This window comes from Enhydra lutris, unplaced genomic scaffold (assembly GCF_002288905.1).
Source record: "Enhydra lutris kenyoni isolate GAN:26980312 unplaced genomic scaffold, ASM228890v2 scaffoldscaffold17, whole genome shotgun sequence".
Lineage (NCBI taxonomy): Eukaryota > Metazoa > Chordata > Mammalia > Carnivora > Mustelidae > Enhydra > Enhydra lutris.
In genome coordinates this window covers 51,564,491-51,580,784 of record NW_019154101.1, presented here as the reverse complement: position 1 = coordinate 51,580,784, position 16,294 = coordinate 51,564,491, and the positions used below count along the sequence as shown (strand labels likewise).

The 16,294-nt window shown below is 35.1% G+C and overlaps 1 protein-coding gene across 18 annotated transcripts in view; it reads left to right on the top strand.

Annotated features, from left to right (window-relative positions):
- LOC111147461 (sorting nexin 14) overlaps positions 1-16,294 on the top strand; it is a 97,372-nt gene that overhangs the window by 24,113 nt on the left and 56,965 nt on the right. For 8 of the 18 annotated variants that reach the window (XM_022503471.1, XM_022503474.1, XM_022503472.1 and 5 more), the window contains exon 6: positions 14,394-14,481. The exons of 3 other annotated variants lie outside the window; for them this stretch is intronic. In XM_022503471.1, the coding sequence (XP_022359179.1) occupies positions 14,394-14,481 (88 nt within the window). Of the gene's footprint in view, positions 1-7,007; positions 7,127-8,270; positions 8,348-8,428; positions 8,508-12,241; positions 12,286-14,393; positions 14,482-16,294 lie in introns of those variants that run through there. 7 more of the 18 variants (XM_022503484.1, XM_022503489.1, XM_022503483.1 and 4 more) reach the window with 5 other exon arrangements.

Genomic DNA, 16,294 nt, shown 5'->3' with positions numbered 1-16,294 from the left:
GTGGGAGCTACATCTCTTAGGCTTTTGTAAATCTCTTATAATTAACAATAAGAGTTGGCAGAATTTTTCTATGAAGTGTCAGATAGTAAATATTTTAGACTTTTGGGCTGCATCAGGTTTCTGTCCCATATTCTTTTTTTTTTTTTTTCTTCTTTTCAAAGAATCATTAAAAAAATTGTAAAAACTTCACTTAGCTTGGGAGCCATACCAAAGCAGGTGGCATTTGGCCCATAATCCATAGTTTGTTTACCTGGATCTAGAACATTCCTCCTTACCTGCTTCTCTCCCCTCTCCCCACCATTGACTTGTAGAAACTGGGTCATTTGTTCACACTTTTGCTGTTAGGTTCCTTATGGTGTCTTGTTTTTTTTTTTTTTTTTATTCTTACCTGCATATTTTTTGTAGTCAAGGTGTTAGATTTATAAATTTGATTAGATTTAGATCTTTCTGTGTGTGTAAGAATTATATCACATGAGAGGATAACTCCACCTAAGATGGAGTTCCTCACTTTTTGTGGATTTGGGTAGTGACAGCTAATACTTTGCCCCATAAACTTCTTTGGTTTTACCATTTATTATTCCATGAATGAGTTATTTCATTATAGGTTGCAACATGATGATTTTCTCATTTTTTTCATTCCTTGTATATTTTAAAATTTGAATTCTCTCTCTCTGTCTCCACTATTTTTCCTTCTAGAATTGCTTTACTTCACTTGTTAGGTCCCTTTAGTTATGGTAAAATACAGCTCAAGTTGGAAAAGAAGATAAATCTTATTATAGTTTTGCTTATTTTATTAATTTTTCAAAAACTAAGCTTATATTTTGTTATTTCCTCTTGTCATTGTTGTGTGCTTTCTTAATTTCTATTCTTCTCTTTATTGTTTCCTTCCTTTTTATGTATTTGGATCCTGTTTTTTCCCCCCAACTTTCTGAATGCTTAGGTTGTTGGTTTTAGTATTTGTCTCTGATTGATGCAGGGTTTCTCAACCTCAGCACTATTGATAATTTGGGCTAGATAATTTTTTGTTGTGAGGGACTGGCCTGTGCATTGTAGGATATTTAGCAGCAATCTTGATTTCTAGCCACCTGATGTCAATAGTGTACCTTCCCTTTCCCCCTCTCCACAGTTAAGACGATCAAAAATGTCTGCATATACTGCCAAATGCCCCCTGGGGGGCAAAATACCCTTGGTTGAGAACTACTGGATTAATGCATTTAAGGATATAGATTTTCTTCTTAAATAATACCTTAGTTATTGCTTGCTTTAGTTAAAGCCCACACATATTGCATGTAGTATTTATTGTCATTCAGTCTAAAATCTGACTGTCATTTGATCTACATGTCTACAATTCCTAATCTGTAATTCTGATATCAAAAGCTCTGTGAAGAAGTAATTTTAATCCTAAGTTTGTACCAATTCATTTGATGACAAAACCTGATCTGAACAGACATGAGACTATTTATTTAGTCTTTTATTTATTAATTTAGTCTTTCCTCTTTTTTTTTGAGGTTTTATTTATTTGACACAGAGAGAGAAAGTGAGAGAGAACAAGCAGAAGGAGTGGGAGGCAGAGGGAGAGGGACAAGCAGGCTCCCCACTGAGCAGGGAGCCTGATGTGGGGCCCTGAGGTCATGACCTGAGCTGAAGGCAGATGCTTAACTGACTGAGCCACCCAGGCGCCCCTATTTATAGTCTTTCTTTCTTTCTTTTTTTTTTTTTAAAGATTTTTTATTTATTTATTTGACAGACAGAGATTACAAGTAGGCAGAGAGGCAGTCAGAGAGAGAGAGAGGAGAAAGCAGGCTCCCCGCTGAGCAGAGAGCCTGATATGGGGCTCGATCCCAGGAGTCTGGGATCATGACCCGAGCTGAGAGCAGAGGCTTTAACCCACTGAGCCACCCAGGCGCCCCTATAGTCTTTATTTCTGACTTATTTCTTTCTTACTGCTTTTATGTTTTGTTGCAGAAATATTAATATCTAATGGTGGAGTACTGCATTAGATCTCATTGGGAGTGTTAAAGTATATATGAAATGTGTATTATATAACTTCAAAAATCCTAAAAATTCTGAATTCTGAGTCATGGCTGTCTGGGTCAAAATGATGTTTGGTAAGCAGCTGCGAACAAGAATTTGATAATTTCCTCTCTGAAATACCTCTATAATTTGAGTTAGTTTCCAAGTATAAGGTTCTTTTTTTAAAGCTTGATGTCAGGGGCACCTGGGTGGCTCAATGGGTTAAAGCCTCTGCCTTCAGCTCAGGTCATGATCCCAGGGTCCTGGGATTGAACCCCACAGAGGGCTTTCTGCTCAGCGGGGAGCCTGCTTCCCCCTCTCTCTCTACTTCCCTCTCTGCCTGCTTGTGATCTCTGTCAAATAAATAAAATCTTTAAAAAACAAAACAAAACTTGATGTCAAGTATGCTATTTTGGGTGGAGTGAAGCTTTGTATACAGGAATGAGAAGAGGGGTACCTGGCTGGCTTAGTCAGTAGAGCATGCAAGTTGTGAGTTCAAGCCCCATGCCCCATGTTGGGTGTAGAGGTTACCGGGGGTGTGTGTGGGGGGAAGGAATGGGAAGAAATAAGAAAAGTGAAAGTAGAAAAGTGAACTGGGGCCAGATTGAAAGGGACTGTAAAGATTTAAGGGGTTTTATTTTATTCTGCAGGCAATATTAAGACCAGGCAATTCATCTAGTTTGGGGCCTCAGCCTTTGTCTCACAGCTTTTATATTTACTTGATCCCTGTCTGTACTGTCTATAATAGGTAAGCACCTCTAATCATGCATCTTCACTTCACCTCTTCTTACTACTTGGTGTTGTATATTTCCCAATTCTGAACTTTCAGGTCTTCTGTAATCCTTTCTATTCCGTACTGCACTTGATAAATTGTCCTCAGTTAGAGAACTGGGATAGATGTGGAACTCAGTTGTGTGTTTCCTTTGTCTTAGGGATTTTCATCTTGTACTGCCTGGAAATAGTTACTGTATATATATATATACATACATATATAATAGTTACTGTATATATATATATATATATACATATATATATATATATATATATATTTTAATCAGAAAGAGTGTGAGCACAAGCAGGGGAGCAGCAGGCAGAGGGAGAAGCAGGCTCCCCACTGAGCAAGGAGCCCGATGCTGGACTTGATGCCAGGACCTTAGGATCATGACCTGAGCCAAAGGCAGCCACTTAATAGGCTGAGCCACCCAAGCATCCCACTGTGTATGTTTTGTCCTGTTTTATAGTTGTTTATGGTGGGAAGGCAAGTCTAGTACCAGTCATTCTGTCAAGGAAGCAGAAGTCTCTTACTCCTTTGGGACATATGCCATTTGTCTGTTTTCTCATTGATATCACTCTCCAGGTTATTTATGCTCGTTTATAGATGACTTTGTTTTATGGTTTATACCCTTCCTCTCCGTTTTAAAATCCTGTCACCATTCTAGGTGACTTCAGTGCTTGTGTGAGTAACTCACCAAGTAGTCTGTCGTGAGGTGATTCCTCTTTAGCCTCCCACTTGGATCAACATATGGTGGCCGTTATTAATCACCAGAAAGAGCTCTACCTCTGAAATCTTAGAAAGCAGGTATCCTACTTGCTGACCATCTGCTTCTTTCATTCAGTCAGTCACACTGTACCTGCTCCTTGACTTCTCAGTCTCCTGACTCCTTTGCTTTCTATTTCTTCTCTTTTGTTGTCACTTACCTATGCAGTTTAGAGTTGGTCTAGCTTAGAATCCACAGTCCATCACTTCAGCTACTCTGCTGCCAGTATCCTTAACTCCTTTCTGTTGCACTGACCTGACAAAATTGAAATCTTGGATCAGAGATGCTTCTTGGTTTTTCAGTGTTTATATCTTGGTTACTGAATGCTATTAGAGAAAATCCCAAACCTGTAAATTTAACTTCCCAGCAGTTCCTCAGAATAGCCTTCTCATTGCGTGTGCCCAGTGGCTCTTTCAGAACTTGCCCAGTCTGCTGGAACTTCTGATCTTGTCCCTTTTGCCTTTCTCTTTCAGCATCTCCCATTTCACGTAAAGGACATCATATTGCTTTTCATCCTCATTACTGAATCTACAGCTTAAGTGCATTCTCATCCATGTATTCTTTCTCTCTGGTATTTGGGAAGAGATATCTCCGGCTCTTATAACTACTTCTCCTTTTAGGCTTTGAAACCCAGCTACTGCTAACTTCTCTAGGACATTATTAACTCAACTTAGCTCTTCTCTTCTATGTCTTTTTCTCTTATCTCCTTCTATGCTGTCAATATTTAAATATGAATAGGTTTTCCTAAACATTTTTGGTCATTATCTCCCTCCAGCCACCACCTTAGCCTGTTGTTCCTTTAAAAAGAGAATTATCCATATTACCAATTTACTTCTTTTAGTGGGGGAGGGGCAGAGAGAGGGAAAGAGAATCTCAGGCAGACTCCCTGCTGAGTGCGAAAGCCTGGCATGGGGCTGGATTTCATGACCCTGAGACCATGACGTGAGCCGAAACCAAGAGTCAGATGCTTAACTGACTGAGCCACCTAGGCATCCCCCAATTTCACTTTTTTATTTTTAGTTCACTCTTCATCAATCCACTGCATTCCATTGGCATTCTACTAAAACTGCTTTTGCCAGTCCACCAGTGCCTTTTTTTGTTGCTAAAACTTCTCATTCTCTCACTTAAATTTAAAAATAATTTGATCATGTTAACTACTTCATCCTTGTTGAATTTTTTTTTTTTACCTTGACAGCCTTTATGACTTGATTCTTTTTCTTTGTAATTTTATTTATTTATTTGAGATAGAGAGCCAGTGTGCACATGGCGGGGTGGGGGTTTCGCGTGGGCAGAGGGAGAGGGGGAAGCCAATTCTCCACTGAGCAGGGAGTCTGATGCGGGGCTTTATCCTGAAACCCTGGGATCATGACCTGAGCTGAAGGCAGATGTTTAACCATCTAAGTCACCCAGGCACCCCGCCCCTATGACTTGATTCTTATTTTTTTGGTCTCTCTACCCCCCAGCTCTTCTAATTACTAGATTTCTCTTGCTCTGCTTATTTCCTAAATGTCTCTCTTTTTTGTCATTCTACAGCTCCTCCCTGGTCACTTCATTTATTCCCATGATTTCAATGATCTTTATGTGATAATCCCCCAATTTTTTTTCCTTACCTCATATTCTCTGCAGAGATTTAAACTACCCAATATTTAACTGCTCATGAAATTTTTCTACTTGCTCTGTTGTTTTTATTAAGATTTATTTATTTTAGAGAGAGAAAGAGTGAGTGTGAGAATGGGCAGAAGGAGAGGGAGGGGGAGAGTCTCAGCAGACACTGAGTGAAGATCCTGGGCTCAATCCCAGGACCCTGAGACCATGACCTGAGCTGAAATCAGGAGTCAGATGCTCAACCAACTGACCTACCCAGGTAACCCCGCTGCACGCCATATTTTAAGATACTTGAAATTTAGCGTGTCCAAAGAGAAGTGATTTTTTACCTATCCCTTCTGCTCACATTAACCAACAACTTAGTCCTCTTAATTCTTCCTCTTAAATGTTTTCAAGACTATCAGCTTTTTTATCTCTAAGTCTCTTCTCTATATAAGCTATCTTTGACTCCTGTAGATTTTTTTCAGCTTTCTAATTAGCCTGCATGTTTCCAGTTTAGGCTATTCTCCATATTGTGGCCCGAGTTGTCCTTTGATTATAAAGTCTAGCAATACATCTCTCCTTAAAACTTCTAAAATTCCTAAAATCTTAAAAATTATTCATTGCCTTCAGGGTATTACTCAAGACTTTAAGTGGTAGATGACAGAAACTAAACTCATACTACATTGGCAAAGAGTGGAATCATTGGAAGGTTATTTAAGTGTAGAAGGAACAGGAGTGTAGCTAGGCCTCAGAGACTGGTAGAACCTGGATTTAAAATACAACCGATTAAGTTCTTCACTTCCTTTTTTCTCTTTCTGTGGACTGGCTTCATTCTCTTCTCACTACGTAGTGATTTGTGAATGGAAGAACTAGCACTAAAGTTGGTGCTTTATATAGTTACCAGTTAATAAACATAATGTGGTAATTGGAATTTGAACTGTGTTGTTGGGGGACTGGTGTTTTACAAAATCATGGTAATGGAAATTTATTCTTATCAGGACTGTGCAATATGAGGACTGCCTGTATTGAGACATGTTAACATGACTTATTTTATGACACCATATTATCTGGCTTCTGCCTGTGGTGGTTTTGTGTTGTTTTTTTTTTTTAAAGCTTCATCTTAAAGCCACTTCTTCCTTCAAGCTGTGCTCAGATCTTAGTTTGTGTAGTTTTCCCAAGTTTGAATTCCTTTGCCTCTTCCCTAGTCCCTCTTTTCTCTACCCCATTCTCTTCTGTTGGATATCTCCTACTTACTCTTTTAAGTTTTTCTATAGAGTTGCTTTCTTTGAAAAAAGATTTTCTTTCCTTTTAAATTTGGGTTGTATATTCTGCCTGAGGTGTTCCCTTATCATGTATTGCTTTCTCTGTCTTAATATAGTACACATGCTCACACTGTATTGTACTCATTTACTTACCTATCAGACAGTGTTTTCCATGCATATAGAGATCATGGCAGTGCTGTTCCTGACTGTATCCCTAGCCTGTTACTGGGTGGCACAAAATAATGGGCACTTAGTATTAATTTTTTTATTTAATGAAAGGTAATCAGAATTTTGATGAATACTACCATATCATTGGAAGGTATTTGGAGCACTGAAGTATAGCTAGTCAAACGTAACAACCTAGGTACCAAATTATAAAATATTGAGAATTTATACTTTCTTATGCTTTAAGTGAAATGAACATTTGATAGCATGCATTCTGTGATCCTTATAATTAAATAAATACATCACAGGCCTCATGATTAAAGATCTGTCTTCAGTCTGATATGGTAGGTGCTTAATAAATACTTGTCGAATCAATGAGGGGACAACTTAAGTTTTATATATTTTTTTGGTTATAATAATTATTTTCATTTATTTCTAAGGTATCTTCATGTTTTAATGATCTTCTGGTCATTTGTTGCTGGAGTTGTTACATTCTATTGCTCTTTGGGACCGGATTCTCTCTTACCAAATATATTCTTCACAATAAAATACAAACCCAAGGTAAAATTTATGTGTTCTTATTTTTAAGAGTAGTATGTATTACCTATGCTGTTTGATATTATTACTGAAAGCATGTTAAAGCAATGATTTAAAAAAAAATCCATCTGGTATTATTTAATAATGGAAGACATCAGAACATAATTAGAAATGAAATTTATATATGTGTATATTTTTAAGGTATACAGCTCTACAACGAGCTATAAAAAGAAAATACAAACTTCTCAGAAAGTTGGAATCCGTAATTATAGAGTGTCCTCTAACTGCATATTAACTATGAGGACAGTAAATTAAAACACGTTCCCAAAGTTGGTTATACAATAGAATCACCTGGGGAATCTTTTAAAAAAAAAAGAAAAGGATTCCTAGGCTCTCTCATCAGATTTTGATAGAATAGTTCTTGGTTAGGACCTTGTAATCAGTACTTGTTAAGAGCTTTCTAGGTGATTCTGAGACACAGACACAGGGAACTCTGAATTAACTTATCCCACGCTGTTAATTTCCTAAATGTCTTCAAGAGACAAATAATCAGGTAGTTTGCTTAACCAAAATAATTTGTATATTTAAAATTTCATTAGGGTGGTGTTGTATTGAATCTGTGTCTAGTAGGCAGAGTCACTAGTGTGTAGATATCTTGAAGTCTTGCTTAATAATTCTTTGAGTTGATACAGTCCCTCTTTTTAGGTTTGTTGGTACTTCTATCAGAAAAAGCACAGGGGAAAGTGGTGCCACATATTTGGTCAGAAACATGACTAGTTGTCACATATCTTTCCTTTCATTGAAGTTAACATTTTGGGGAAATAGAAAATAGTTTTTTCTTATATGTCTGAAGTAGAATATCATTTCCAAATATAGATTGAATTTTTTTTTAATAAGTGAGCATAAAAACTGACCTTAATTATATGCTTAGAAATTTGACTTAAGTATTGCATTTTATCAGTTATTTTTTTCCTCTCTTATTTGGCAGTTTAGTTTAGCCAGTAGTAGTTATTACAAAGAATGGTTTCAGTGTTATGGCAGACTGATAATAATTAAAAAAATATTCTTTCAATTTATACATTAATAAACTTTCGAAGTTGATTCTCTTTAGTAAAGATTATATGTAAACTAAGACAAATCTCTCCCCTTCCTCATTTCCCTTTTTTAGCAGTTAGGACTTCAAGAATTATTTCCTCAAGGTCGTAGCTGTGCTGTTTGTGGTAAAGTGAAATGTAAACGACATAGGTAAGTTAAACATTTTTTATTTGTTGATCCTTCCAATTCCATTTTGGATTTTAGGCAATTTAATTGTATGATTTTCTTTAGGCCTTCCTTACTACTTGAAAACTACCAGCCATGGCTAGATCTGAAAATTTCTTCCAAGGTTGATGCATCTCTCTCAGAGGTAATTAATTTAATAACACTGCCAAATATGCCCAAGCAGAATATATTAAATACTAATGGAAATTTAATTATGGAACATCTTAATATATGCCACCTAATGAATTCTTAACTAGGTAGTTGATTATTATGAAATATGCGACTCAGGTGATAAAATAGAAGTTTTTGGATCCTGTGTCTAATTTAAATGGACATTTTAGCCAAAGACAACACTGTTTTACCTAGATATTGCTTAATTCTTATAACAGTAGTCATCTTTATGGTAGGGTAATACCTGAGTTAGACAGAGCAAGTATGTCCTACTAAATTATCCCAGTTTTGGCACTTGCTAAAGGGTAGAGCAGAGAATGGGAGACTTTTCACTGTTTCCCTGTAGTGTAGGAATAGAGAGCATTCACCCTTATCTTTGTTACAGTGACATTTTATATATACTTTTTTGGTAACATGTATTTTGTTATTTCTTTTAGAAACTTGTTTTCCCCATTGATCTAAGAAAGGAGTTAAGTCCTTGAAGGCAGTAAATGGGGTCTGAGTTGTTCCCAGCACCAAGTATAGTGCCAGATATGTTGTTAGTAGTTGATAAACATATATTGAATTAAATTGAATGCTAATTAATTGAAGAATAGCATTAGGCATCTGAATCCTGCTTCATTATCTTTTTTTCCTAATTTGTATCCTTTGGCTAAAAGCATGCTGCATAAATGCCAAAACTCTTGGCATTTTTTTTTTTTTTTAATTTTATTATTTGACAGATCACAAGTAGGCAGAGAGGCAGGTGGGGGCGGGGAGCAGGCTTCCCGCTGAGCAGAAAGCCTGATGCGGGGCTCAATCCCAGGACCCTGAGATCATGACCTGAGCAGAAGGCAGAGTCTTAACCCACTGAGCCACCCAGGTGCCCCTTGGCACTTCTTTTTTTTCTAATTTCTTCTTTTTTCTTTTTCATTTTCAACTTCAGGATTCCTTGATTTAAGACTTTGCTATCTAATATGGTAGCCCCTAGCTGCTGTGGCTGTTCATAAACACTTGGAAATGTATCACAGATTGAGTTGTGGTTTTGAGGATTTAGTAAGAAAAAAAAAGAATGTAAAATATCCTATAATACATTTTATTGATGACATGTTGAAATAATATTCTGGATATATTGAATTAAAATATATCATAAAATTAATTTTACCTGTTTTCTTAATACTTTTTAAAAATATAGCTACTAGAAAATAAAAGATTACATATGTAGCTCACATTACATTTCTGTTACAGAGTGCTGATTTGAGGTCTGTTGAAGATAAGACCTCTAGCAAGAGTATTATTTGTGGATCTTTGACACTTCATTCAATTTCTTTTTTAAAAATTTTATTTATTTATTTATTTTTGAAAAAGATTTTATTTATATATTTGACAGATAGCGATCACAGGTAGGCAGAGGCAGGCAGAGAGAGAGAGAGAGAGAGGAGGAAGCAGGCTCCCTGCTGAGCAGCGAGCCCAATGTGGGGCTTGATCCCAGGACCCTGGGATCATGACCCGAGCCGAAGGCAGAGGCTTTAACCCACTGAGCCACCCAGGCGCCTCACTTCATTCATTTTGAACGAAAGAAAGAAAGAAAGAGAGAACGAACAAACTTATATGACGCTCTTGGCCTACTGCCTGGCCCATACTGGTTTTCAGTAAATACTAGCTCCAACATTTAAAAACATGTTTTGAGATCTTACTATAAGCAGGAACTGGACTAGGCCCCAGGAATAAAAGGAGAAATAAGATATGGTTCCTTTTTTCTAGGAACTTGAGTCTAGGAGGGGAGATAGACATATAAACAGTTGAATACAATGTAATGTGAATACTGGCAATAGTGGAAGAAATGTACAATGTATATTATTAATACAGAGGAAGAAATGCCTAACTATTGAGAGGGGCAGTCAGAAAATATGACTAGAAGTTTGCCAGACTGATAGTGTGGGAAAGGGTATATTAGGGTTTGGGAAGAGCTTTTGAAAGGAAAGGGAGGCTTTGAATAAGGTGTTCAGTAAGATGAAGGGCAAAATGTGAGAAAGGATGTGGGCATTGAAGACACTATGTAGCTAATATTTATTGGTTACTTGCTGAATATTGGGCACTGTACTAATTAAGTTATTTCTTGAAATCATACAGCCTGTAAAGTAGGTGCCCAAACTGGGCTTTAGAGGGTTTTAATTTTCTCAAGTTCATCCCTGGCTGGTAGTAGAACTTACTCTAAAACCTGGGTCTGGCTTAGTTCTTAGACAGTTTTTATATGGCTCTTTAGAAATCTGATCATTGAAAGATTTAAAGGGCCTTGCTGAAGGAGTTTAATTGATCATAGAAGTCACTGACTTTTGAAGTGTGTAACTGGAGTTTTCAGATGTGACTCAGAGGATACAATGAGAAGTGAAAAGGAAGTAAATGGTCACAGCTGCTAGCAGGAAGCTTTCTCCCTCGCCTTCAAAATCAGTGTAGCTCCACTTTTCTTACTTTGCTATATTGTGGTTTGATAAATTGAGGGTTTTATGCGTGGGATTGAGGTGTTCAGATACATGTTTTAGATTACTTTGGCAGCTCTTGGAGGATGGATGGGAGCTAGCTTGGAAGGAGGGAGACTAGAAGCTCTTGCTACAATATAAGGTTGAGAAGATAAGGACTGAACAGTGGAGCTATAGAAAAGAGCTATGTAGGTAGTAAAATCAATAATATTTGGTGATTGGATGTGGGGGTTAAAGTAAGACCAAGTATTTAATAGCAGATTTTCTGGTGTCCTTTTTGTGTCATATCCCTGTTTCTATGTGTCTTACTTTCCCAACTGGTATCACTAAGTGCTTAGTTTTTCTTTCTTTTCTTTTCTTTTTTTTTTTTTGTGCTTAGTTTTTTTAATACAAAATCAAATCTTGCCTTAATATTTAAAGAATCTACAACCTTCCTTGCTACTGCCAGAGAAGGAATATAAGCCTACAGTCAGGTTAGATACCTTTGTTAGATACCCTCCCAACTGCTTTAGAAAGTTACTGCCCATTGTTGCAAGTCTTTTCAAAAATTAACGTAATACTGCACCCAGAGTTAAGAAATGGAAATTTTAACACCCAGATTTCTTTTGTTTTGTTATTTTTTCATTTATAACTTATATGCTGATTTTTAATATACAGCTAAAATTTTCACAAAGTAAACATATCTGTATAACCAACACCCAGATCAAGAAACAAAACATTATTAGTACCCCAGAAGTCCCCCTCAGACTCCCTTTTAGTCACTTCAGAAGCAATCACTGATAGCTAATTTTGACCCCTTATGTAAGTCTGACCTACTTGTTTCTTCATTTTATTCTGGGAATACTGATTTGTAGAGAGAGTTAGGAATTCATAAGACTAACCTATTATTTTCCTTCTTTCCATAGAACTTTCAGTTCAGTGAAACTTCAGAGTCAGGAACAATTTAAGTTTGTTGTTGTTTTTTTTTAATTGTGGGAATGTTTAGAAATGTGTATATGTCATTCTAATAGTATTGTTTCTTTTTATAGACTTTCATGGTTTTCAAAGTGTTTTCTCATATGTTCCGTTTGATCATCGCAATAACCATGTAAGGTTGACAGTATATGTCATATGAAAGTATGATACTAGATGTCAATATTTGGGATAATAAAATTGATTTTTGGTAGTATACATTACTTGGTCATATGGTTTATTTTCCTAGAATTAGTTAATTAATTTGATTTTTCTTTAAAAACTAATTTTTATGCAGGTTCTTGAATTAGTGTTGGAAAACTTTGTTTATCCATGGTACAGGTAAGTTCTCTCTGTAAGACCTTTTTTCTTTAGTGAATACGATTAAGTGTGCTGATGAAGTGTTACCAGTGTAGGCCTGGATTTCTCAGCTTTGACACTATTGACATTTTAGGCCAAGTAATTCTTTGTTGTGGGGGGCTGTCCTGTGCATTGTGGGATATTTAGCAAAACTGCTGGCCTTTTTGCATGAGATACTAGTAGCAGCCCCTCATCCTTTTACTTGTGACCACCAAAAATATCTTCAGAGATTGCCATATGTTACCTGGGAGGCATGATTGGCCCTAGTAAGAACCATAGATGTACGTAATCAACTAACAGTTTAGTGATAGCAAAGAAGGAAAAACCTTGGCTGCTTTTTGAAAGAAAATTAGCTTAGGGAATTCCTCATCACTCCTAAATGGAGTGACCTCATTTTTATTTTATTTTATTTTATTTTATTTTATTTTATTTTATTTTATTTTATTTTATATTCTTAAGTGATTTGGGAAGTACTTCATGGTTCTTTGTTGGTTTTTGTTTTTGTTTTTTTTCTTTTTTAAAGATTTCATTCATTTATTTGAGAGAGAGAGCAGAGAGCACAAGTGGGGAATGGGAGGAGAGGGACAAAGGAATACAGAGAGGCAGACTCCTCACTGAGTAGGGAGCCCAGTGTGAGGCCTCGATCCCAGGACCTTGAGATCCATGACCCAAGCTGAAGGCAGGTGCCCAGGGGGCTGAGGCACCCAAGTGCCCCGATTTAATAGTTTATATGCACTTTTTACATTTGAAATAATTGTACATTTAGAGGAAAAGTTTATATTCAGATGTTTCATTAAATTGAAAGATAATTTTAATAGAATTTTCCTAAAATATTAATGATTTTTCCAAAGTAACTTGTTTTTAATATCTGCTATGGACATACAAGTGCCCTGTGCCTTGCAGGATATAGAAAATAGTTTAGATCTGAAAAATTAATCTAATTTGAGAATCAGAAATTCACAATATATATTTAATAAATAAATGTTGTCTTAAAAAAGTATCATGTATTTAGTTACATAATTGAACTTAACACCTATATGACCTATAGATGTAATATTTAAAGGCATCTATCCTAATTTTATATATTTTGAATTTTCTCATTAAAAAATGCTAGCAGGCAAGATGCTCTATAGTATTAAACTTAATATCCATTTTATTATATTTTCCTGAAAAGCTATGAAAATTAATATTTTTATGTTGGATTTAATCTTAAATATAGGGCATTTGCCATTTAAGTAAAGCTGTTAGTAAGTCTTTTTGTAAAATGAATCCTCTTGTGAAGACTCCCCCCACCCCCACGCCATGTCCTAACTCTTCATAAGAGCTGGCTGTATTTCTAAATGATAAGGTATGTATTTTCTCCTCAGTGTAGTTATTGATGCTGAAATAGTCACTTCCCTGGGGTTAATAGTGGGAGGCTTGATTAATACAATTATCTTTGTTATTCTGCCAAGGGACTTAATAGCACCATCTTTAAGTTCAGGATAATACCATTATATATACCTTTCTTGCTTGCTTTGAGTAGGCAAGTGTCCTAATTCTTTCAGGAACCTCATGGCTTCAGGAAAATGAAAAGTAGTTCCTCAGATAAAGGTTGTCAAAATTTCTGTTTAAAAATGTTTGCATTTCAGTTAATTTTCTTTCTCAAATAGAACACATTTTTTTTTTACCTTTTAGAATTAGTTTATATTATTAACTATAAATATTTTAAACTAATTAAAAATTGTGTATTAATTCTGTTACTCCTCCAAAATTATTGTTTTATTTCTTTTAAATTACTTTGAGAATGCTTAGAAAATGTTTGGAGTATTGTAAAAATATGACTTTGTACATGTAGTTGTCTACAGGGAAATATATACTACAATTTAGTTAATAATGATTATATCTTGGTACTAGAATTATGGGAGATGTCTATTTTTTCTTTGTACATTTTTATTTTTTATTCTGTAATGTAACATATTATTTGTTAAAAAAGCAAAGAAAACATAAATGGAAAAAAAGAGGAAGTTCTAAACTTTCCTTGGTTTCTAGGAGGGTAGGCTGTGTATTTCTCTGAGCTTTTAAATGCTTGCTTTTCTCCTTAATTGAAGGGATGTAACAGATGATGAGTCCTTTGTTGATGAACTGAGAATTACATTACGGTTTTTTGCATCTGTCTTAATTCGAAGGATTCACAAGGTAAATATTTATAATGAGAAATTTGGGAATTGGAGGTTTTATTATTACTAGAGATTTTTAAAAATCTTAGTTTTACTTTATCCTGTGCTGTTTATATTTTTTCTTCACTTTTAATTTTTTTAGATTAAGAGATGAATGGGTCACTTTTGATTCATTGATAAATTTTACTTTCTTTAATGCTTAGATATCTTGGCTTGTGGTAATTAGAAATAAAAAGACAGCTATAGGAAAAAAAGTCATGTTCCTGTTAGATGAATTTAATGAGTAAATGGCGATGACTATGATCTACTTTTTAAAAAGAAATTTAAGCCATATTATGTTTATGTTTGGGTCTTTGCCTATATATAGTCACAGTGTGTTGGCTGTAGATACACATGCTTTATATTGCCTTGTCAGTTTGATAGAATTGGTATATAACTGTAATTAGTAAATAAAGATAAATCTTGCTAAATGTTTCTATACTTTTTTGAGAAATTAACAATATAGTCAACCACTATAGAAAAGACAGGGAAAAAATATGAATAAGCAGTTCACAAAAGAAAAATAGAAAAATGACCAATAAATACTGAAAATATGTTGTCTGCTTCAAACATTGTTTTTTGATGAGATGCTACCCTCTTGCCTGTCGGATTGGGAACGATAAAGAATGATAATGTCTAGTAATGGTGATTGTGGGGAAACAGGCAAAGCAAGTACAAATCCAAATTGGTGTAATTCTTACACTGGAAGGCAGTTTGATAATCTCTATTAAAAGACTTAAAAATGTCTATACTGCCAAATTTAATTTTGTTTTTGTTAATATGTTTTAAAGAAATAATCAGAGATGTATATAAAAATGTATGCTCAAAGATTCATTGTGGTATAATTTATAATAAGGAAAACTGAAAAAAAGCTGATGTCTAATGATAAGATTGTCCATTAAAATATAGTACATGCCAGTTAGAGAATTCTGTGCAGCCATGAAAAGTCATTTTATAGAATAGTACTTATTTACATGAGAAATTATTTTTCTTATATAATCAAGTGGAAGAGGTCGGAAAAGAATTTATGTGGTGTTTTTCCACATTGAAAACAAAGATCACATATTAGAGCTTATTAATATGTATATTAAGGACACATAACCTTATCACTGTTAACTTACTATTATGGTGGGTTGATGCTGATTTTTGGTTCTTTCTGGGCATTTCTTTCTGTTCACCTTTTTTTTTTTGTATGAGTGTTTTACTCTTTTGTAAATAGAATAAAGTGGATAAAATTAATCATATTGTTTAATAAAAGTCTAAGGCAGCTGTATAGACTTTAAAATTGGAATAAAAGATTCGGTAAAAAATATCAATTGATGATAAGCCACTTAAATTACAACTTAGAGGAAGTCAAATAAAATTGATCAAAAAGCTGACTCATTACAATAAAGTTATCTATAGGTATTACTTAGTAGAATAGCTCTGCTCTGTTAGGCTTTGTGATAGCCTAGTGATTTTAAAATCAAAGTACTTCATACTTGGATTGCATTATATGTATTTTTTCGTAGCAGCTCTACTGAGGTCTGCTTTGTATACCAGACAGTTCACATATTTAAAATGTATGATTCAGTGATTTTTAGCATATTCCTGGATTTACACAATCATTACCACAATTTTATAACATTTTTATCACTCAAAAAGAGACCTCATACCCTTTAGCCATAAATCCTTATTCTCTCATGCTTTTAGATCTAGTCACTAGCCCATCCACTCTCTGTCTCTATAGATTTATTTATTTTGGACATTTCATATAAATGGAATCATGTAATATGTGGCCTGTTCTCATTGGT